Raw genomic sequence first — 23713 nt, 5'->3', positions numbered from 1 at the left:
AACTACTGTTTAAAGCAAAACAAAATAGGAAAGAAACATCCTCCTTGTTTTTTGAGCACACTGCAGACAGAAAACTGTTAATATTCACCTCTCACAATTGTGGTGTCATCAGCTTCCTTGTGAGTGGCCTGTTAGCAAGGCAGTTGGTTGATATATAGAAGACATTCAGGATCAAAAGCTGGCTTTTATCTTTGTTACTTCATGTGCGCTTTCCCTCTTGTCACTTCCATAGCTGTGTTCTATAATTCATTAGCTTATAGAAAACTTATATTGCTCTGTCTTAAAATGTGCTAACAAGATAAACTTCAAAATAAAGAAATATAGTTAGATATGCTGGATAATAAGCACCAATCACCACTGCTTCTCTATCTTTTTGGCACCTCTCTTCATACCTTCTCTAAAAGTTACTTATCTCTAGGGAGATTCTAAAATATTTTTCTACAATAGGAATAAGGCTTATTGAACAGCTGACATCATAACAAAGAGTTGTAGGAGAGCAGCATAAACAGGAACTTGTTATCTCAAGCTCAGGCTTGTAGAGATCTAGATAATTGTAGGACAAGGATATTTACTGTTGCACACTGAGAACTCCAAATACAGGAGGCTCATTCATAGACTGTACAACTAATGAACTAGTTGGGTTCATGTCACATAGGTAGGAAGGTATATTATTTAATATGTGCTATAAGTAGAGAAAAGTTGCATTACATCAAATTGTGAATTAGACTACAAGAAATGTACGGTACAAAAAGGACTTCACAGCCCAAAATGCCTTCTAGTTTAGACACAGCTCTAGTCACAGAAACCCAGAAAACAGTTTTTATTAAAATCAAGATGTTGGTAATCAGTCACCAACAACATTGTGTGGTGCATTGTAGACTCTTGGCACTTTGAGATAGAATCTGAATTACAGAGGGCGTTAGATTCTCCTGTCACGTAGTCATCTAATTTAAAGATCTTCTGAGGATATTCGGCCAAATCTATCCCAGCTGTAATTCCATTTAAGGTGGTACAAAGGGTGAATATGGGTTAGTGTATTGTGATTTTTTTTACCCATACTGTAATAAAACTCTAATAATAACTGAATAAATTATGTATGTGATCTTTGATCCATACAATTCAGTCTGTATAGACATGGCTGAGGCAAAATCTTTGAACATGCATTGCCAGAACCTTCTAAAGCTGGTAGTTTAACCTTAAATAATTCCCACAGAACAAAATGAGTGTAAGGTCTTTAATAAGTTCTAAGCTACTTTGCTCATGAAGGAATGTTTCCATTATATCAAATGAGGACAGGAGCCAGAGAGACATAAACTTGCCACAGAATTATTTATGAAGCTAGACAAAAATAAAGTATATAAAGGTAAATGAAGAATGACAAGCTTAAAAGTTTGGATCAAAGACCACAACCAGAATCTTTTCAGTCATTTTTCCTCCTAAAACTTTGTTAATCATTTGTGAACTTTATGTCTGATGACTGGGAAATAACAGTGGTAGAATAAGCGGAAACACAAATGTGAGCATATCTTTGAATTTCACTCAGCATCCTGGCTTGGATACAGCTATCCCAAACCTGTACAGATTTTTCTGTAGGATCCAAAACATCATTCGTGCTTGACTGCTCTCTTACTTCAAAGTTTGTGGTTCCGTTAGGGTTTCAATATCCCCTTTTTTATTAAACCAGCAGGTCAGCTCTGAGCTATCTTGTCATATATAGCTACTTTAAATGAAGATTTCAGGCATGCAAACTCAGCTTTCCCCAAATCTAAGTCTTCTTATACTGCTCTCTGAACCTGAATGAGAATAAATGATAGAAGTAAAAATCAGCCATCTGAATGCATTCTGTGCAAAATTTTCTGATGAATATCATAGATTACCATAATATTATTACAGTTGTCACTGGAAATATAGGCAGTTGGAAAATGGAAAATAATGGAAAATATAGGCAGTTCAAGGTGAGGTATGTATTTAAAAATATTGCAGAGAAAATTAGCTCCAAAATCACAAAATAGTCCGATGCAGGAAGGAGGAAACTTCACACAGCAGAAAAGGACTTAATAGGTTAGGGCTAGATTGTGTTACTCTTGCTCCCATTAAAGTCAATGGGACTGTAGAAAGAGTAAGGTACTACTTTAGGCTCCTATTTTTAAAAAAATCTTGGCCTTAAATTCTTTCACTGTACTTGTTTCTTTTATGTGATATGATCATTTTTTGGATCCTCAGAGCATTCTATCTGCTGTATGAACTTGAATATAGTTAAATATATTGATATAATATTAGGTAGTTTTATTATTTGAATGGACTGTATTTCATAATTATATGCAGCTACATGTTGAAACTGCAGAAAATAAAATAAAGGCTTATTCTGCTAATTTCAGATCATAAATGTGGCCTGTCATGTATTTTAACTTATAAATGTAACAATAAATTGATGTGTTTCTGATGAAAATGTCTGAACTTTGAAATGATCTTATTATGTTTAACAGACTGTCACAGAAAAGCATAAAATGAATGTACCAGAAACTATGAATGAAGTTCTTGACATGTCTGATGATGAAGGTATGCAAAAAAAGAAATTTTTATTTACTTTTAAAATTCTATTTGTTGTATCATAGATTGTTTGTTAAATTCTTCGCCCCGCCCCGTTGGATAATCGTTGTTGCAAAAAAAAATTATTAGTTATGACATTATATTATTTTGTTGACATATCAGTGCTCTACATATTTACTTATATTGTTTACTTAAATCATGCAGTTCGTAAAGCCTACACCCCTGAAATTCTCAGTGATGGTGAATATATGTCAGATGTTGAAGAAGGTATTTGTGCATTTTTGTATTGCGGTGATATTTAACTTCAACATTTTCATTTTATTTTCTAACTTTAGAAATAATCTCTTTTTTTCACTAACTTTTCTTATTACCCAACTAGCAAGAATCAGTACGTTAGACCAGAGTATTTCAGAAAATTGTTTGATTTACTGCTAACATGCTAATTTTGCCCAGATCTGTTGCTTCACTATTTTAAAATCAAATTGCCAATAATTTCCTGGAATATTCTTTCTGCTGCTGCTGCTTCATAAATAGAGTTGTTTTAGTATTTTATTTTAAAAACTAAACATTTGCCAAAGAGATAAATATACACATTCTTGGGAAGAAACAGCTGACAACAGGAGATAACTTCTGAAAGGATCAGGTATAAATTTTACATTTCTAGTGTCTACCCTCCACAAAAGTGAATTATGGGATTATTCATTTGATACTGAAGACATACCCTGGTAAAATGAGATTTCAGAGTATAAAATCCCAATCATCATTTAGTGTAATGTCGCATAAGTGCAAGTTACATTTGCACTGAATAAGACACTATATTGTACTTAAAAGAAGATGACTCCCATTTTGGTAGGACCACAGCAAATACAGTAATTGGGAATGGTGGGCATTACTGGATATGAGTCAACAGTGTGCCCTTGTTGCCAAGAAGGCCAGTGGCATTTTGGGATGTATAAGTAGGGGCATTGCCAGCAGATAGAGGGACGTGATCATTCCCCTCTATTCAACATTGGTGAGGCCTCATCTGGAGTAATGTGTCCAGTTTTGGGCCCCACACTACAAGAAGGATGTGAAAAAATTGGAAAACGTCCAACGGAGGGCAACAAAAATGATTAGGGGACTTATGAGGAGAGGCTGAGGTTAACTGGGATTGTTTAGTCTGTGGAAGAGAAGAATGAGGGGGGATTTGGTAGCTGCTTTCAACTACCTGAAAGCGGGTTCCAAAGAGGATGGATCTAGACTGTTCTCCGTGGTAGCAGATGACAGAATGAGGCATAATGGTCTCAAGTTGCAGTGGGGGAGGTTTAGGTTGGATATTAGGAAAAACTTTTTCACTAGGAGGGTGGTGAAGCACTGGAATGCGTTACCTAGGGAGGTGGTGGAATCTCCTTCCTTTGAAGTTTTTAAGGTCAGGCTTGACAAAGCCCTGGCTGGGATGATTTAGTTGGGGATCGGTCCTGCTTTGAGCAGGGGGTTGGACTAGATGACCTCCTGAGGTCCCTTCCAACTCTGATATTCTATGATTCTATGACTGCCGATACAGTGCTAGACTCAGACACAGAGCTGTGCCACCCCAAGAAGAGCCCTGAGAAGGTACTGTGGCTCAGAGAGGGCCTAATTAATCAGGCTTTCTGCAGTGAACTCTATAGGGGCTGCAACAGAGCCCATTGGTCTTCAACACCATCTGGGGATTTTGAGCCACTGAACCATCCCAGTGGTTTGTGGTCCCAATCACCCCCTCTATGCTTGCCTGTTCATGGCTAGCACAGAGACATCCTCCACAGTACCCAGATTATTTTCTAGGGGGTTAATAGAATGCAACCAGGAGGGACCGAAACAATGCCATTCCTGAAAGTCTGTTGTTGATGGGGTTTTTCTGTTTGTTTTTAAATGTTCCAAAGGAATGAAGGAAGCTGTCTAGCTCCATGAGCCATATAGTTTTACAGCTGGGTAAAGTTTCAGGAGTTTGATTATTCACACTTGTGTGAAGCCAGATCTTTGGATAGAAATAAGAATATTTTCCTCTGTTCAGAAGCCCACCTGGAGCTTCTTCACCTGCTTTCTCCCTCCATCTGTACAGCCACGGAGGTTAATAGGTGCAGAGAGCCTTGCTCTTCGTGCTTGGATGAATTTCTCCATCAAGCTGAAGATACCATAGCACCACACAGAGACCATAATCAAAAAATCAAACAGAGTTTCTGAAATTATGAAGAAAGAAATGACAGTATTTTGTACGCTACCCATTCTATTCCTATTAGCTTGCATGATAGCTGTAACTTCTCCCAGTGTAGTAGTAGCTGCTATAGCAGTGGTCTCAGTTTTCCTCTCAAACTCTTTATTTAGACTTCTCTGATTCCATGCTTTGTGAAATGTTTATTTTTACTTTCTTTTATAGTATTTTAAACCTTATAAAATAAGGCCATTTTAGCCAGTCACTATGTTGAAATAACGTTTAATTTATGTGCTGAATCTCTTCTTTTAAAATTTCCACCAAGATGTTCCCATTATTATATAACTCCAACTGGATAACAATGTTGTTTTCCATTTGTGGTTAAAAATAAAAGTTTTAGACTATCATTTATATTTGTACTCTTCACATTCCAGTGCAAAATTATTGTAGCGTACCTGAAAATCACTATTACTCAAGAAAGAAACAATATTTTGTTATATTACAGTGCTAGAATTAAGACTGATGCAGTATTTGAGAAATGTTCAAATATGAAATGATGATCTCAGAATTTGACTGAAAATGTTGCTTTTATTAATGTGTTGCAGCATCTGCAAAGACAATGCAAAGTTCAAACAGACTCACAGTAATAGTCTTGAGGTCTGTGGAAAGCTGAAAAGTTTACTAACAATTATTTTTAAAAGGCCAATTTAAAAATATAAATAGATTATGAAACAATTTAGATAGAGGAAGCAATCAGTTTGGTATATAATGAACCCAAGACATATAGTTGTCAGACCTTATTTCTGTGAATAGGATTTCAGATTAATAAATAGGCATTTTATTAACCCATGATGATGCATTCAAAGGTGCAGTGTGTGTGTGTGTGTGAGAGAGAGAGAGAGATCTTTTTTTCTTTTAGATTGCCGACTCCTCAGGAGAGGAGCTGTTTTTATTTTGTGTCTTGTTCAGCATCAAGCACACCTTTGGTGGTTAACAAATAAATAATAATAATAAATTATGGGTTTTGATGCCCTCCCCCCATAAATCTTCAGTGCTGGCCAAGGATGTAGATGCAAAAAACCCATTTAAAATCATGTGAATCAATACATTCAGGGTAACAAAGACTAACTGCTACAAAGAACCTGGAATGGCTAGGTAAATAATGGCTATTGTAAATAGTCTAGTGCCACAGTTGAGAAGTGCACTAGCCTCACCTCCAGGGAGCTGGTTTCAAACTGAATAAATTAAAGCAGAGAGTGGCACAAACTAATACTGCAGATCCATACAATCCCTAACTTAATTAAAGTTTGGATCATGAACCAAGATGCAGCTCAGACCCATATCTAGTTACAGGTGACAATGAGTTTTGGAATCTCTTACTCCTAAACCATAAGGTGCAAATACCCACATGCAACACCCATCCTCCTAACTGGTAGTCTCCACATTAGAGAGACAAAAGACTTGGATACACTAGGCATGTCTTATGGGGGCAGGACTAAAGGGCATTGACAAATGTGTGGGGAAACTGTCACTTTGTTTGCCCAAATTATGTCTTGTTTCCAGTAAACGAATATTTACATGGCAGACGTGTAATTGATTTTCTCCACTGAGGGTGGATTGGTTTAGGAGCAACCCAGATCACAAAGAAGATTCTTGCTCTTCTTTTTTTCCTTCCAAAGCTGGAAATGTTCCAAACCTGAGTCATACATGCTTACTTTAGAAACTGTATCCAACATGGATTAAATGCTTGTAAGCAGCTAAGGTACAAAAAAAGAAGGCACCATAGTCATCGACACCAGGGTACGTCTTAATGGAAAAATTAACACTGAACTGCTTCCTCAGATGATAAGTAATTTACTTAAATGTAGGGAGATTCTATTCCATGTGCAAACTCAACTTTAATGATACTTTTAAAGAAATTTCAGGTACTATACAAGTGAAACCTGAACGTATAAGAGCTAGATTTTTCCCTGAGTGCTGTTGTTTGCTTCTGTGAAGGCTTTCTGTTATCTCCATATGTAGGCTTGCGTTTCAAGCTCCATGAAGTTGCTTGGAGAACTAGGTTAGGATCCTGTAGCTAGTAGAGGTCAGGATGGACTTGACTCAAATTCCCAGGCAGTCACTGATGTTGAAGGACAAACTATTGTCTGCCTCAGGGCTCTAGGTAACTCCTGCCTGAGCAGCCACATCCAACAGATTGAATGCATCCTGCATGGCACATGCCAGGATTTTAACCTTGTGGAGTAAACTAGAAGCCCTGCTGCTGCTGACATATCAAGGCTAACTGACAACAGGCAATTAAAGTTGGTGCAAGGGAAGGTGAGCTAAAGCTGTAGCAGGGAGAAGGGAGCAAGTGGAGGGTATGCTGAGATGCAGTATCAGTATCTGCATGAAGCTCTTTCTTTATGTTGGCCCTTGGAGTTTCATTTTCTTTTTAGACTTGGGTAGGTGCAGACAAACTTTTCAATTTAAACAACAATTAAACTCCCAAAAAGCTGATCTAACCCATATGTTGAAGATTCCTATCTTGATGTAACTAGATGTCACACAGATCAGCCCATCATACACTACTGGACAGACACTCTTCTAGGTCATCAGAGTATATTACTGGGCCTCCGGGGCACATGGAAGGAACTGGAGGATAACAGGATGCAACGAGGAAAGACTGAATCGTTGCCATTCCTGAAAGTCTGTTGTTGATGGGGGTTTTGTTTTTAAATATTCAGAACTGAAGGAATCTGTCTAGCTCCATATGCAATGTAATTTTACAGCTGGGTAAAGTTTGAGGCATTTGATATTCATATTTATTCATACTTGTGTGAAGCCAGGTCTTTGGACAGAAATTAGAATATGCTCCTCTGTGCAACAGGTTTGTCATCTGTCCTTTTTTCCTGTGGAGCTGGCTTGATTTTTATGGGAAAAATATATAACCAACTGGCTACTATCTTAGTATCAAATGACCTCTAAATAATGTTTGTACCTATGTTTATCCAGGGATAATAAAGATGATATTTTCTTCCTTCATAAAACACAGTTTCAGTCTGTAGTGTAATAGGAAAGAAGAGATGAAGGATGCCAAGTTGTAACACAGCACAGAGGGCGTCAGTCTTCAGACTGTTTTTCACTAGATACTTCATCTCTTAGTATTACTTCACCTAGCATAACTTTGTCTGAAAATGTATTTTATCCTCAGTATTTCTTCTGAGTTCATATTCCTTGCAAACACAGTATTCTTGTCATCTGAGCCAGAAAGGATTAGGTTTCAACATCTCAACCTCGTTTTATTATACACAGCCAGATTGTCTGAGTTTATTGCATCCATTTTACTTGAGTCTCCCACAGAATTAAAAGAAAGTGTGTCAAATTCTTTGGAATGACCATGTCCAACATGTAATATTTTTTTTATTCTACTGGATGTAGAAATGACTATACAGCCTGATGGAAGTATTCTATCAAGGTAATCCAGCTCACAATTAGATTAGCAATGATACAGGATAATCTCTGAAGTATAGTTTCTGCAGCTCAGCCAGAAGAGCCATTTCAACATTCCCAGCTGTAAATCTCCTTGCCACTAACACACAGCTCTTGCAAATGGTGTCTTGAATCTCAACATTCTTGTCCATCTGTTGAAGTGGCAGGGTGCCTTCTCTTCACTTCTTTTCTGAAGGGGATATATACTGACAATGGTAGGCTTAGCTGGCCAATCTGGCAAACATAATGCCTTCTGCAGGAAGTCCTTTCTCTGTGCCAGTACTACTACATATCTGCTTACAGTGTATCATACCCATTCGTGTTTAGATACATTGAACACTGAAACAATGCCTTTATTCTGGTTCCATTTTCCCAACTTCCTTTTCCAGTTGTCATTCTTGTTTGCTGAGTGACCTTGTCTTCTTGAAGTTTATCAAATGCACCTATCAAATTAGTATCTAAGAGTAATACTTTTCCTTCAGGGATTACAACATCCAGAAAAGCACAAGGAGAAGGTGAGGTCTTGTCCCATGTTTCCTGCACACTGGTTTGTGAAGTGGAACTGTCACTCCGGTGGGGAGCAATGAGTGTTATCCTTAAGCATGGGGTACATGCACATCCCCTGGGTGCACAAAGCAACCTGGGAGAGATTGTGCTTTCTGAGGTAAAGTTTATTCCTAATGCTTCTGAACGAGTAATACAGCTCCATACTGCCCCCTATCCATGGCTTTGTGCAAATCACTGTCCAACTCTAATGATGTAACTCTGTATGTCCCAAGCACAAAATGTTTGTATCAATTATTAGTCCTCAGGGAAAAGTTTCCAAGTCTAAAGTACAAGATTTGGACCAAAAGCTCTCTTCTCTAATTCCTGGGGAAAATAAACCTTTAGTGATATGAACTGTTTTTTCTCCATTATGGTTTGTGTGGTTACAGTGTAACTGTCTCTTTTTTGTATATTTTTATAAGTGTAAAGCTCTTTTTGTAGTTTAAACACAAATTAGAATGGACAGAGGTTATAGACTATTTCATGTCCCTTGCCCCGGATGTAGGTCAACTGTATTCCTGATCCCTCTGCTCCAGTAGCCTACCATAAGCCTGAATTCCTGGTTGATTTTCCTCAAACATATCTCAAAAGTAATGTCTAGTAGAACCTGAAACAAGGTATTTACATAAATGGGTATGTATTTAAGAATTTAAACAGAGATCGTATAGATCCACATGGGAAGATCTTACAACATAATGCATTGATAGGAGAATATTGCTACTTTTCCCATTACATCTAGTAGAGAAAAAATATACTAGAGAAAGGAAAGTAATTTTTATTTAGGATACAGCTTGAAGCCATGAAAATAGTCATCCCATTGTTGTTAATCTGGCTCACTGGATTTACCTAGGCTCAGATTTGTTTGCACCTGTTGCATCTTTTCATTGGCAAAAATTTTTACTTCATCAGGGGATCGAAGTTTGTCTTCCAAATAATACTCTGCATCACAGGATGGTATGGTAAAGAAGATTTAATGTCCAGTACCTGCTGTTGAAGTTTGACCTAGCAAATGTTTGTTTTATAATGAGAGTTGGGAAATAGTCTTGGCATATTCCCACACGACTTCCTTTAGATCAGGAATTTGTCAGAGCTTCTGACCACCTTCAAAATCATATGCCTTATTGGTAGATTCTCCAGTGATGACAAGTGTCTTGGATGGCAGCAGATTTTTCCTGAAATGGCACTGATGATTCTGAAGATCCAAGGAATGAAATGAGCCTATTTGTTTGCTTTGTGGTGCTGGGTTTTTACTGTATAATGTGACCAGACTACGATCTAGAATCTTTGTGTGTGAGTTGCAGATTTTAGATGTTGGCTTTTTTTCTACAAATAATCAATTTTATAATTATAGACCCTCCTAATAACAAAGCAGAAGTAAAGCTTTGCTTATAAACTAGAGAGGAATAAGGGTAGGGTGACCAGTTGTCCTGTTTTTAAAGGGACAGTCCTGTATGTAAACCCTCCTGTAGGTGTCACAACTTTTTCTTAAAACCAGGCAAATTGTCCCATATTTTCTGTCTCCCCTCCTCCCCCCAGTACTGGTGGGTCCTGCTGCTGGCTGGATCCCTGTCCACCAGCGGTGAATGGGGGGGCTGATGATGGGGTGGGGGGTGCAAGGCTGGAGGGTGGGGCCATCCACTCCCCCTGCCGGTCTGTCAGCACAGATCCTGCTGCATGCCAGCTCTCAGCCAGGAGGGCCCTGTCCTGTTTCTGGCCGGCGCTGGGTGCACACTGGGAGCTGCGGTAGCTGGTGTGTGTGGGCAGGCGCCAGGTGGCAGCTGGTTATGTGTCACCTCTGCTGCCCACCCCTCCGCCCTTTACAAGCTCCCCCTCTCGCTGTCCTCTCCCTGCTTTGCCCCTTCGCCATTCCCCACCCTGCTGCTCCTCCATATCCCCTTGGTGGGGAGCGACCCGCTCTCAGCGCTGTGTGGAGAACGAGCCCCTGGTCGGAGCGCTCAGCTCACCAACAGCCTGGCTAACAGGCTCCTTCCTTCCCCCTCTACCTCTGGCTGGGCCCCTTCCCTGGGAAAGCCCAAGACCCTCCAGCCCAGAGCACTGGCCAGGAGGAGCCAAGCCCTGCATGTGCCAAACCCCTGCACAGCACTGGCATGGGGAAGCCTCTCCACCCCTCAGCTAAATCAGCTAAGCTCTGGAGTGGCGGCTGGGGAAGGGCTGCTCCATCCCCTAGGCTCCTTTCCCTGCTGAGCCACCTCTCTGGCCGGGTTTGCTGAAGCCCCTGCAGTCAGGTTCCCTGGGCCCTGGCCCACAATGTATCCTTAGAGCTTAACCCCTTCCTGCCCGTGCTGTAGCCGGGGGACAGGAGGCAGCTGGGTTTTGTTGGTGGCCAGCAGCAGCTTAGAGGTGTTAGTTGCCATTCAACGCTGTATGAGCAGGAAGGGACAAGCTGCTTCCAGCCACACCTGGGGCAGGGGGAGGAAGAGATGAGCTCTGCAAAGACATGGGCCAGGTCATCCCTCCCCTCCTGCGGTTGGAGCAGCTCCCGTCCCTTCCTTCCCACACAGTGCTGAAAGGCTGCTGGCCACATTCTGGTGTGAACCCTGGCAGAAATCTGGGGAGGGGGCGTGTGACCCTGTGTGTATTTCAGTTTCCTCTCTCATCATTCTCAGCTGAATCCTTCCGATAAGGAAATGGGGCTCTGGATCTGAGCACCCTTGAATCTGGGAAGAATTCAGATCTGGATCCAAACTTTGTGGCTATCCCTATCTATCTCTATAGTGGGGTTGAACCAAACTATGGGTTCCAAACGCCCCATCAGTGTCGGAAAGTTTAGTGTCTGATCTGGATCCCGATTCGACCTCCTTTCCTGGGGCCATCTGTCTTCTCAGTAAGTGAGCTTATACAGGAGCAGGTGGCCAGGGGAGACTTTGTACTGCTTGACAGTCCGGATGGCTTTGCCAGACCCGAAAAGTTGAGCTGTGGCTGGGGAAGTGCTTGTAGCTATGTGGTTATAGGCTGAGGATTAGCCACAACTGATGAAGCCCTTTGAAGGCTCTGTAACTAGCACTGCAAGGCATCGCATTTTGATGGCAGAGTGGAGGCTTCGGGATCTAACCCTTCATGTTTAATTTTCGCCTGCAATGCGCCTGTCTCCTTCTCCGCCATTCTGCTGCCTGCAAGAATGCGGCTACAGCGGGGGAGGCTCAGATCCCCCTCCCTCTCCCCCCCAAGTTGTCTCGCCCCCACTCAGGCTGCTGCGCTGTGCTCCTCTGCGGCTGTGCTCCGGGTGTGCTCGCAGCGCAGAGAAAGGGATTAAAGCGCCCACACAGGGGCGTGTGGAGATCACCATGTTGCTCCCTTTCACACCGCTGCAAAGGCACCACCAGGGGTGCAGCAAAGCAGCACAACACACAGTGTGGAATGGGTGGAGGGGAGAGAGCGGGGGAGAATTTTCCAGCTGACCCAGAGATTCCACTCCCAGGCACCCACCCATCTCCTGTTTCCTGCGGCTCTCTCCTGGTGGCAGAATGACATTCCCCCTCCTTTCTCCCCACCCACCAGAGACGAGAGGTCTCTGTGTTGCAGGCAGCCCGGACCTCAGCCATCGCTGTCTACTTGTCTTTGCTGCTCCCTGACCCGGGCTGAAAGATTGCACTGTAAGGTTCTGGTTAGTGTTGGAACCAGATTTTCGAGTCCGCTTCAGAGCTCCAAGGCAACCCCTTCCGCCCCTTCACCTCTGTCCTATCTGTTCCCTGCTTAGCCGAGATCTGAAAAATCACTGTCAGCTCAGTGGCACTCCCTGATCCAACCAACACTTTAGTGTCTGTACCCTTGTCTCTTTAGTGGAGGTAGCCCTGTGTCTGTAATGTCGCATTAATACTAGTTCAGCCGGAATCTCCGGCCAACGGAGTACTCTGTGCCTAGCTCCGTTTTCCTTGATTTTGGGCAGCCCCAGTCAGTACTGAGTTACATGTTTAGCCTCTGAGCCTTCCCTTGGTGTCAAGTTACAGAAAAGCTACACCCTAGCAGTACCCCTATTTACATACAAATAACTCAAGTGCTTGCATTTATGTCGCCATTCAAGAGGCTTGCCAAAGAAGTTTTAATCCAATCAGAAGAAGCTTTAAAAGGATGTCTATAGACTGATTAAAAAGGATCTTAACCTCAAATAAGTTGGCATTATTTTTCACTTTGTTTCATATTTGCAAAGATTTTTTATTTGAGTTGAGAGGACAAAGATGCACATTTCTTAAAATACGTACGAAGAGATCAAGGTGTTAAGAAGATCTCAGTTGTGTGGAAAGTGAATATGACCCACAGGAATTAGTTTGCTTGTGCTGGTTTGGAGATTAACTCCTAATCACTTCTTAAAGACTAATAGGAATTCTTGGAAACATCAGGGAAAAAAATCTTATAGACCAGACTGGTGAAAATGGCTTTCCAAAACAGTAAGAGTTTTAAAGTTAAATTTAGTATTTAATGTTGTTTTTTTTTCAGAATTTCATGCTCTATGGTATATTACAAACATTTTAGCCTTTAAATTGTTACTTAAAATAATCTCGGTTGCTGCGTTGCAGTAGAAAGTTGATCTGTTTATTTTGTCGTTTGCAAAGCAGTAGCTGAAAGGGTATTTTTAGAATTGATTGGTAGTTTAAAAACAGAGCTCAGTCTGTGGTTTCCTGAGTTAAGTGAATGGAAAGTCTAAACGCTACTGAATGAAGAAATTGGAAAAATATAGCTGAGGTTTATGAATCAATCACCTTTGTGAATGAACCATCTGAACTCTTTTCTCTTTTGTGCAACTTTTGTGTACTCAGAAATGTGTTCAACAAGAAAAGGGATAGAGTTTGAATTTATAAAGGTAATAAATTTAGCTACAGTGCTCTCTACTCTGTATTATAGAGGGGACAGTAAAGAAAATCCTAAAACCACAAGGGGCATATTTTAGACCTGCTCTGTCACTGCTGGAATGTAGTTTTCAGTATGATGTAATGGTGTTCAGATGCACTTAGTGAAAGCAAGTTAGTTTGTTAACCCTTTCTTACCGTACTGTGTTCTTCTTAAAGAGCAGCTTTTGTTACTTTCAGTTTTCCTTTTTGCTTTTTACAAATTTACTAGGTTTTTACTTCCCAATTAATATCTAAGCAGCTGTTAGTTCATATATATCTAGCATTGTTGAAATTAGCACTGTCATTGGGGTGAATTTTTAACTTCAGATTCTTAGTAATTCAGTAATATTTTAGAGATATGTTTTGCTCTAATCTATGCTAGTATTAGTCATGATGTCATTCCCCCATCATATACAGTAATGAAAATTCTTGACAAATGATTTATTTTATCTTAATAAAATGATCTTACTACTAGGAACCTCAGCATATATTAATATAAAAAGCATTGAGAAAAATCTAATACTAATTCAAGTTTGTAAAACGTTTGGGAGAAAATCAAAAGAAGAGGTGTGCCTGGCCTTCCATTCAGTGTCCAAACATGCTTCACTCTTCAAATGACTAAAAACAGCTATTCAAGATTATAGAATGACCTGCCTTTCATTCAGCTTCATGTATTTTTTTGTAAGGAAGGGGCAAAGACGTTAAATGGTGTTAAACCCATAGAGAGAGGCTTAGGTTGCAAGAACAATTGACTAACTTCATTCCTGGTATAACTCTTGAATCAGTGGAGTTATAGTATCAAGAACTTTGGCCCCTTATACTAACCACTTGTATATAGTTTTTTTTCAAACCTATGCAGATGGTAGATCATTGACGTTCTGCTATGGAAAAAAACCTCTGGGGATGTGATGTGATTGATTACTTGTTGGAAAGTAGTGGAAGGATATTATGAATTACTGAACACATGAACATTTATGTTACGTGTGACTTCTGATTTCAGTTAGCTTTTATATTGGCAGGTGAGGATGCAATGACAGGCGATACAGACAAATATCTTGGGCCACAGGATCTAAAAGAGTTGGGAGATGATTCCCTGCCTGCTGAAGGATACATGGGCTTTAGTCTAGGAGCCCGCTCTGCCAGGTACTGTATTAGATGTTTTTAATTTTTATACTTCATCAAAAGTACAATCTGTTTCAAATCCAGTGCATTTTTTCACACGTTACCAAAATAAATTTTAAATAAAAAATGGTGGTTGCATGTTTCAGCAGTCTGATAATCCCTTATGTTTAAAGTATACATTCATTGCTGTTTGGTTTTGTATTGTTAATTCATATTGGCTTCATCATGTGGCAATGATACAGAAAATTAATTGTTCATTTTTTCTGGTATCCACTCATGCTCCAGAAATATAAAAAGTACTTCTTTACAAACAGCTGGTAACTTACATAGAGCATCTGTCTAAAAGCTAATACAGACCATCTAGCAAAACCAAGTTTCTTTCAGTCATTAGCACATGTTTATATATTCCCTACTGTGCCTGCTTTATCAGATGAATGTAAACACCATAGACTAAAACCAGGGAAAATGAATGATATTCATTTGGCTATATCAATACATTTGTTTCTTTAAAGGTGCAAATTAAGAATCAAATAGAAACATTCAATATAAAAATATTCCAAAAACAAATTAAATTTTTACATTTTTATTGTTAACCCAAATCCATTACCCTATTTCATTTGCTAGGGAATAAACATATTTCTTGTTAAGGAAAATAGGTCAGTATTTCAGAACATATATTACAGAACACTATTGATTTCAACTCTTGTGTTTCTAGCACAAATGTTTGGATTGTTGAAAATTTTTGCTAAAACTTATTGCATTGTACAATTGGCTTGAAACGAACAAAGCTGTACGCGCAGAGATTACTTCCACAGTTGTGGACTAGCAGGGTGTTTACTGATAGTTGAATTATTTTGAAGCTAATAATTAAACCTCACAAGCCAGAGCCCTGAGGACTTTTTCCTATAGTTTAATGATCTGTTGTAAAAAGTTATTTCATTGTCTAACAGTGAATGGCACCTCCCATAAGGTAAAGCTTGATGTTTATTTTTCACTCGTTTGTTGTGGCTGCATTAGATATCGAAGCATGCACTCACATGCTCTGTATTCTTTTGTTTTGCTTATAATCCCCAGGTAATGTAATAAATGTTTATATTATAATACATCTAGAAGGGATCTTAAAGTACTCTTAAAAATAGCATATGTGTTAGTTAGAAGATAAGCAAAATTACTTTTAATGGAAAATCTAATAGTTTTATAGGGTTAAATAACATAGTTAATCTTAATTTTAAAATATAAGTTATATTATGGACAAAGCCCATCAATACGCTGTAGTTTCAGTATGTGGTAAATGTTTAAGTACATAGGTGGGGAAGTTGGGGGTGAAGAGAATGCAGTAATGCACAAAATTCTGCTCAAAGATCTCCATGATAAATGTCAACTGTTACTCTGCTCTCCCCACCTGTGTAATTTCCATTCAGGTGAGTGGGAAAGCAGAATATCCAAGGTGAGATCTATCATCTATATCTAAGAATGGAATTTTACCTTTTTTTTTTTTCTTCACTTGAGAGAATTCTAAGGCTTTCATACTTCTGATTTTAACAGCATCATTATTCTTTGTTTCTGTGTAACTCATTTTTACATCTGCATATGTATGTTATGCTCAGAGGAGACAAATATATAATGTCTTTTCATGTAATTTATTACATTTAGCAAAAAGCCCACTGTGACTTTATCCTATTATTGATTCTGAGTGTAACATTAAGAAAAAAATACATTAAATATGTCATCCAGCCATAGCATTTTGCTTTTTCCAGTCTGATTCCTCGCTTTCTATTTCTCCTGTTTCTTTTCCCCTATAAATTTCTTTAAATAGTCCTAAAATCAGGTAAGAAGGCAAGACACTTTCATGACATTTCTCTGCTATTGCCATTGCTCATTTTCATTTTACTCAGCATTGTGAAGTGGCATGCCTTTTTGTGTTTAATATTAGAAAATATTCTTTTTTTATGGTGACATAACAAATATGACATGATTTCGTTACACCCTTTATAATTTAAAAAGTTTAATTAATGTATGCTTATAATAATAAAGGTTTCAATTTTGATTCCATTAAAATTAGCAGGGTGCAGTGTAATGAGAAATTTAATGAATATTTTGAGGAACTTAGAAAAGTTCTAGTAACAAGTACAAGGTGCATGTAATAAATTGTAGAGCTTTAAATTGAAAAAAATTACTTGTTTAAAATCATATTCATCTTTCTAGATGCTGGTTTTTTGTTTCAATTTTTTTTAGTGACCTAGCAAGCATGTCTAAACTTGTAGCATGTTTTCTAACACATACTATATGTATCTTCCAGGGCTAAATATGCGCACACATTTATTTTCTTTAGTCACAGCATACTCAGATTTGTCATTCTTAATTTCCAAAGTGTTTAACATCCAAAAAATAACACAAAAACTAATATATTTCTTCACTCTTTAATTGTGAACAAGGAACCTTTTTTACAAATTACTTTTTTTTTTATTAGTAGAAAAATGAATAAATAGGGTTTTCCTAATAAAGTTGAAAGTAGCTCAGCCCCAAAAAGCTGAGACAAACTCTGAAAATTGAACCAGTTTAAGACCCTGATTCTGCAGTTTGATCAATGTGACAGAGCCGGCACATATGCAGAACCCCAGTGAGGTCAGGATCCACCCTCATGGAGTCAGTTGCAGGATCAGGGCCTAAAAGTGTTTTGGACATTTTTCAGAACTAGCATAAATATCTGAATATATTTTTGCATAGATTTAATCTCAATCCGAACAGAAAAGCAATAAGCAAGCATTCATTGGGACTATTGATTATGAGTATGATAGAAAAGAAAATAACATTGTAAAAAGTTGAATATTCAATTTTTTTAATGTCTCATTTATTCTACTTCAGAGATTATGTATATTTTATCATCTTTTGCATTTCCCTGGAAGTTGCATGTATTAATTTTTTTTTGTTCATCCCATTGTCATCTACATGTTCTATGGTAAATTGTAAAATACAACAGCCTCCGCTCCTTCAGTTCGGATAGGTCCTACACTCTGAACAGAAGTTCCTATGCACGAGACAGCATGATGATTGAAGAATTGCTGGTACCATCAAAGGATCCGGTATGTGCTATGTACCACCTGGCTACTGTTTATGTTTTAACTATATAAGGCCACGTTCTTCAGTCTTTTCACAATGCTTACTGAGACCACTACCATGTCCATTAACCTGAATGGGGGAAGAAAGGGGTTGAAATAAGGACTGAAGGATTTGCTCGATTGTGGGCTTGATCTTGCAAGAAGCTGAGTACTCTGGTCCTGATCCAGCAAAGCATGTAAGCACATAATTAACGGTGAGCATGTGAGTAGCCCCATTGAAGTCAATGAAACTACTTGTGTAGTTAAGCATGCCCTTAAATGTTTTGTAGGATTTGGGCCAAAGTTCTCAGCAGCTTGCAGGATTAATCCCTATGTCCACATGTGTTACTGCAGCCTTTTTATGCAGTAATATAAACCATGTGCCATTTGTGCACTTGTGGGATGCCCTTGGTGTCCCTCACATGCATCCAAAGGGAAGAATTTGGCCTTGTGGTTATGATGAAGCTATTTTCACTAACTTTTAACATAGTTTGAAAGTTTGTATAATGATTAATTTAACAAAAGTTGAATCTAGAGCTGCTTACAGTGTGGGAAAGAACTTTAAAAAGTTAATAGTGGTTATATCTAGATGATGTTTGCTTTGTTTTATGAGTTCTCAGAATTTGCTAAACAGACTTTTAAAAAATTTAAAATCACATAGATTTGTTCAGAAGTTGAATAGAAATTTTCATGTCAGTTTTGAGGTAAAAGAATAGCATAGTTGTATTGTGAATTATCTTCATAATACTTGAGGTCTGATCCAGCAGATTTTTATTCATGCACTTAGGGTGAAATTGACCCCTGTTCAGAAGACCAGCACATACCACTTAAGTCCCACTTTTGATTGTTAAACAAGTATTAAAGGAGGTAGTTGTGCTCCATTAACCTACTGTGCATTACAAAGAAGAACTAGAAAACGAAGCATAACTTACCAGTAATTGTGTCTTAGATCTGTTGTGAAGAATATTGGGTAATTGTACTTTTGAGGCAAACTCTATTCTGCATATGCTGTCTTAGACTCTACTTTCTCTGGGGGATCTCACACAGGACTTAGTTCTTGGATTAAACAGCAGCAAATCTGGAGCACTCATTAATGCTGATACTGAGCAATACTGTAAAGCATTGATCTCCAACCTTTTATGCCCAAGATCACTTTTTGAATTTAAGGGCAACCCAGGATCTACCCCGCCCCTTCCCTGAGGCCCTGCCTCTTCCCCAAAGCCCTGCCCCACTCACTCCATTTGCCGCCCCCCCCCCCCCCCCAGTCTCTCACTCTCCCCTACCCTCACTCACTTTCACTGGGCTGGGGTAGGGGGTTGGGGTTTGGGAGGGGGTGTGGGCTCTGGGCTGGGGTCGAGGTTGTTCACAGTGTGGGAGGGGACTCTGGACTGAGCCTGGGGCAGAGGGTTGGGATGCAGGAGGGGGTGAGAGGTGCAAGTTCTGGGTGGGAGTTTGGGTGCAGAAGGAGGCTCCGGGCTGGGGCAGAGCGTTGGGGTGCAGGAGGGGGTGCAGGCTCTGGGAGGGAGTTCAGGAGCAGGAGCTGGCTGCTTCCGTGAGCGTCGTGGGGCTGGGGCAGGCAGGGAGCCTGCCTTAGTGGCAGCCCTGCTGCGCCACTGGAGATCGCGATCGACTGGGAGATCCTCTAGGATCGACCAGTCGATCACAATCAACTGGTTGGTGACCACTGCAGTAAAGGCTACTTTTCATGTTTAATCTTCATTTTTGTGATTTCAATTTTGTAATAATGAATACAATTCACTGCAAGTAGAATTTTGTGCCCTCTAAGACAGAGGCCAGGCTGAGGTCTTCCTGAAAATCTAATACGGAATGTTACTTTAATTTAAATTAAATTGCTCTTAGGACTTTTGTTATGACCAGGAAAGGATCCAGAGTGTGATTATTATTGTCAGTTTGGGAAGAATGTGAATCGCTTTGATGATAACCAGATATTTGATTCCAACTGCAGATCTATCTACTTCAATTACAACATAAAAAGAATGTCCATTCCAGGTTCTTTGCACCATTGACAGATGATTAAAAGTACGATTCTGTCATGATGAAAACAGCAGTAACAAACCAACATTTTTCTATATAAAAGAAGTCATTCCAACAAAATCAGAATTTCCCATCATGGTTCCTGCAAAACTCTAGTGCTGAAATACAAATCCTCATCTCCACCTGACTCCCCTCAAACCTCACCCTTGCCTCAACATCTGCCAAAATCAAAGGGCTTAGGTCGACATATTTGGGCTATTTTGGCCACAGTGGAAGAAGGTTATTCTGAGGGTAAGGGGCCCACAAAAAGAACATCCTACTAGCAGTTGGCATATACCAGTGGAGTTCCAGCTGATCTTTGCTGCAGCAGAAAAAAAGTTTGGTGTCTCAGGTATACAAGCCACAAAGAGCTTTATAGGTCAAAACTTACACCTTAAACTCCCCCTGGAAACCAACAGAAAGGCAGTGCAGAGTCTTAATTTTTCGTGCTGTGTGCATATGCTGAGATACAGCACTTAGCAAAGAGCCAGATTCTTCTGCAGCATCTTCCTGTTTGAGTGCATGTAAAGTGTAGTCCTATGCAGAGCTCATTACCATATTATAATTTTGCAGTGAAAAAGGCATGAATTACCGCATCAAGGTCTGCACTTGACAGAGAGGGTCACGGCCTCTTGGATGGATGCAAATGGAGAAAAACCACCATAGTCAGTTCTTCCTAAGATCATCTAGGAGCAGATGAAAATCAAGAGCCATCCCAGATATGGAAGTTTAAAAAACAGTCCGTAGCAGGCGTGATTGTCAGCATCGAGTGGTTGTTTCTTGAGAGAAGTTTCTGAAGCCCTCTAAGACCAGTTGGACCTTCTTAATGGAGGCCTTGACAATCTCCACCAACATTGGGCCCAATACTTTCCTGTTAGTCTTCATCAACTACAAAAGACATGGGTCCAAAGCATCTTGTGCAACACCAGCCTAATACAAGGAGAGAGTTCAAGTCTCTCTTCCATCAGGGTCCTGCTGTGCTACCACAGATGTAGACAGGTCAGTCAGAATCTGAATGATTCTCTCTTCAGAATTATTTACTTCACAATGGCAGGCACTCAAATCAGCCTCTGGAGAAGACAGCCTAAATTAACCAGTCTATCCACTATGTAGGACTTCACAGGTGGTTGCTGAATCTCTCCTGTTTGGGTAAGCTCTCCTGGGAGAAAGGATCCATAGTTTGCTGCACCTCTCATATCACACAGCAAGGCCATGCAGTCATGCAACTAGCAGGATTACTGCCTTTAGGAGCAATCAGTGAAATTTTGGCAATGCACCCTTGAAACCCTGCCTCTGATAAGGCCACCCAATACAAGATGAAGAGAAGCAAAAATTCTGAATAGTGTTGGAGACAGCATTACCGCAAAACACAAGCGGTTATAGACACCAACATGTTTCCAGTGTAGTGGATCATGGAGCTCCTAGGAATGCTGTATGTACAATTTGTCAGAATTGTGGGAAGCAAAGATACTTAGAAAAGGACTCTACAGCCTAGGTGGGCAGGCAGTCCAGACAGATTTTACTCGATGGGAAGATGATGACTAGTGATGGTTAACAACATATGTCAGTATTGGAACCAGCACTATTTAAACTGCAGACAAGAAGCCTGTTAGCTCCGCCCTGTAGGAAACCTTGTGTGTCAATGGGGAGCTACTCAGGATTTAAACTGATGTGGGAGCAGTGCTTTGAACCATATTTCTTGGTCCACAGAAAGTTTCTGTGAGGTCACTTAATGAAACAGATACGGTACTAAAATCTTCCCAGATAAGAGACTACGGCTAAGTGGACATTATGCAGTGTCAGTGCAGTTCCATGATGAGTGAGATGTACTCCCTTATTCCTGAGGCTAGAAACCTGGCATTTTGAGGAAGGGACTGCCTGGCAAGATGAAGATCTTTGTCTGAGTGTGGGGAATGGTAAAACATTTTTTATGGGTTGAAGGCATGTAGTGGTTCTTTGTATCAGAGAAGGGTCAATTGAAAAGGGTAAGAGCCAGGTTACAACTGCAAGAGGATACACAGCGCAAGTCTAGTACCAGCTGGGTGAATTGCAGACACTGCAGATGAAATAACATCCTCTGTATTGTTCACTATTTTGTGTCTGTGGTGGAGAGGGTTCTGTTTGCCTTTGTGGAAATTTCAAATTTTTGATGATCCACCAGAGTTTGATCAACAGATGTGTGCTGCCTAAGACCTGTGTGTCCAACTAACAGAAGGAACAGCATACCAATCTGATCCTCTCTCAAAGTTATCTGCAGGCAGTCCTGGCCGCAGGATCTAAGATGCTGATGGTTGTAAATACTTCCAAGAGACCTGTTTTGAGTGAAACAGATTACCTACTGGAGGTGTTTGCAGTTTTTCAGAAAATAATGGACCAGACAGTAGAGATCCTTTCCCTGGAGTTTGTTATTTGGAGAATATGCTGATTACTGGACAAAGCAGTTGTGACAAAGCTCTGTCCTTGCCTCCTTGGGTCCCACGTTTCCTGGCGGATTTCGCTAGCCTCAGAGGCTCACTGTGACCCTCCACATAACCCTTCTCTCTCTAGAGACAAGGGTCACAGCCTATTGAGCCATTTTCATCATAGACCAGCGAGGGAGGTAAGGAGAAGCTATCCTTCCTTGCACAGTCTCTGGTGTCTCCCAGTCTCAGGGATTAATCAGGGAGCAAAGGGGAGGAGCCCGGGCCCACCCTCTACTCCGGGCTCCAGCCCAGGGACCCTAATAGTAGCAGCTATGGTAGCTGACTTTTTAGAAACATGACATGTACAATTCCCTGGGCTACTTCCCCCACAGCAGCCCTCACTTCCTCAAGCTCCACTTCACCCTTACCTCAGGGCCTCCTTCCTTGTGCCTGATATGGTGTGTACTACTCAGTCTCTCCAACAGCACAACTTCCTCCCACAGCTCCTGACATGCACACCCACCTGACTAACTGGGAGGCTTTTAACTAGCTTCAGCCAGCCCCTGATTGGCTTCAGGTGTCCCAATCAACCTAGCATTCTTCCTGCCTTCTGGAAAGTTCTTAATTGGTCCCAGGTGTCTTAATTGACCTGGAGCAGCTGCCATTTCACTTATCCTGGTACCAGGGATTTGTTTAGCCTGGCGCTAATATATCTATCTCCCACTACTTTTCTATAGCCATCTGGCCTTGTCCTGTCAAACACTAGGAAACACTACATATATTTGCAAGGAGTCTTACAGCAGCTCTGATGGGCAGGCTTGCATCTCCATCCAGGGCAATGTGCTATTTTGGGGGCAGATTTTACTTAGGGCATAGGGTAATGAGAAAAAAAGTGGCAGTAAGTGTAGCTCCCATCTTCACAAGTATGATTGAATTGTGGCATTTTCTCATCTGCTAGTTTACTATAGCAAATTTTTATGCTGTACCTATGTTCCAAGATGTATGCTGTAATGGAGGATAGAGCTCCATGACACTGTTTCCCTGAGTGCCTCCAAGTATTTAAGCTGACAATGGGAAAATTGCTAACTGCCCGTTTTTTGATGCATTTGTCATCAAATCTTGGCTTTCTCCCTAATTTTGGCCTGCTAGGTTTCACCAGTGGGAGTTGGTCAGTGATTTTTTCCCCATTGGGATGGGGCAGTAATTTCACACCAGTTCCCCCAAAACAGTGGAAAAAATCCTTGTTCCTGTTGCCTCCCACACATTACGTTAAATACACAAATGTTGGGCTATTTCAGTTTGCATAATTTTGAAATAATAATCTGTCAGATTGGGATTAGCTACATTTTATTACTAGACCTCAAACCAGACCACAAACCTTTTGGGATTTACCTTAATTTAGCTTTTATACCTGTACAACCATATGATAAATCATTGTGATTTTTTTTTTAAAAGTCACATAAATCCAGGGTA

The 23713-nt window shown here is 40.2% G+C and overlaps 1 protein-coding gene across 48 annotated transcripts in view; it reads left to right on the top strand.

Annotated features, from left to right (window-relative positions):
* ANK3 (ankyrin 3) overlaps positions 1–23713 on the top strand; it is a 540509-nt gene that overhangs the window by 437816 nt on the left and 78980 nt on the right. For 27 of the 48 annotated variants that reach the window (XM_043550308.1, XM_043550306.1, XM_043550291.1 and 24 more), the window contains 4 exons: positions 2487–2559; positions 2755–2817; positions 14604–14727; positions 17687–17789. In XM_043550308.1, coding sequence (XP_043406243.1) covers positions 2487–2559; positions 2755–2817; positions 14604–14727; positions 17687–17789 — 363 coding nt within the window. Of the gene's footprint in view, positions 1–2486; positions 2560–2754; positions 2818–12811; positions 13144–14603; positions 14728–16522; positions 16535–17686; positions 17790–23713 lie in introns of those variants that run through there. The other 21 variants (XM_043550311.1, XM_043550307.1, XM_037903994.2 and 18 more) reach the window with 7 other exon arrangements.

This window comes from Chelonia mydas, chromosome 7, assembly GCF_015237465.2.
Source record: "Chelonia mydas isolate rCheMyd1 chromosome 7, rCheMyd1.pri.v2, whole genome shotgun sequence".
NCBI lineage: Eukaryota > Metazoa > Chordata > Testudines > Cheloniidae > Chelonia > Chelonia mydas.
This window is presented reverse-complemented; position numbering and strand designations above follow the sequence as displayed.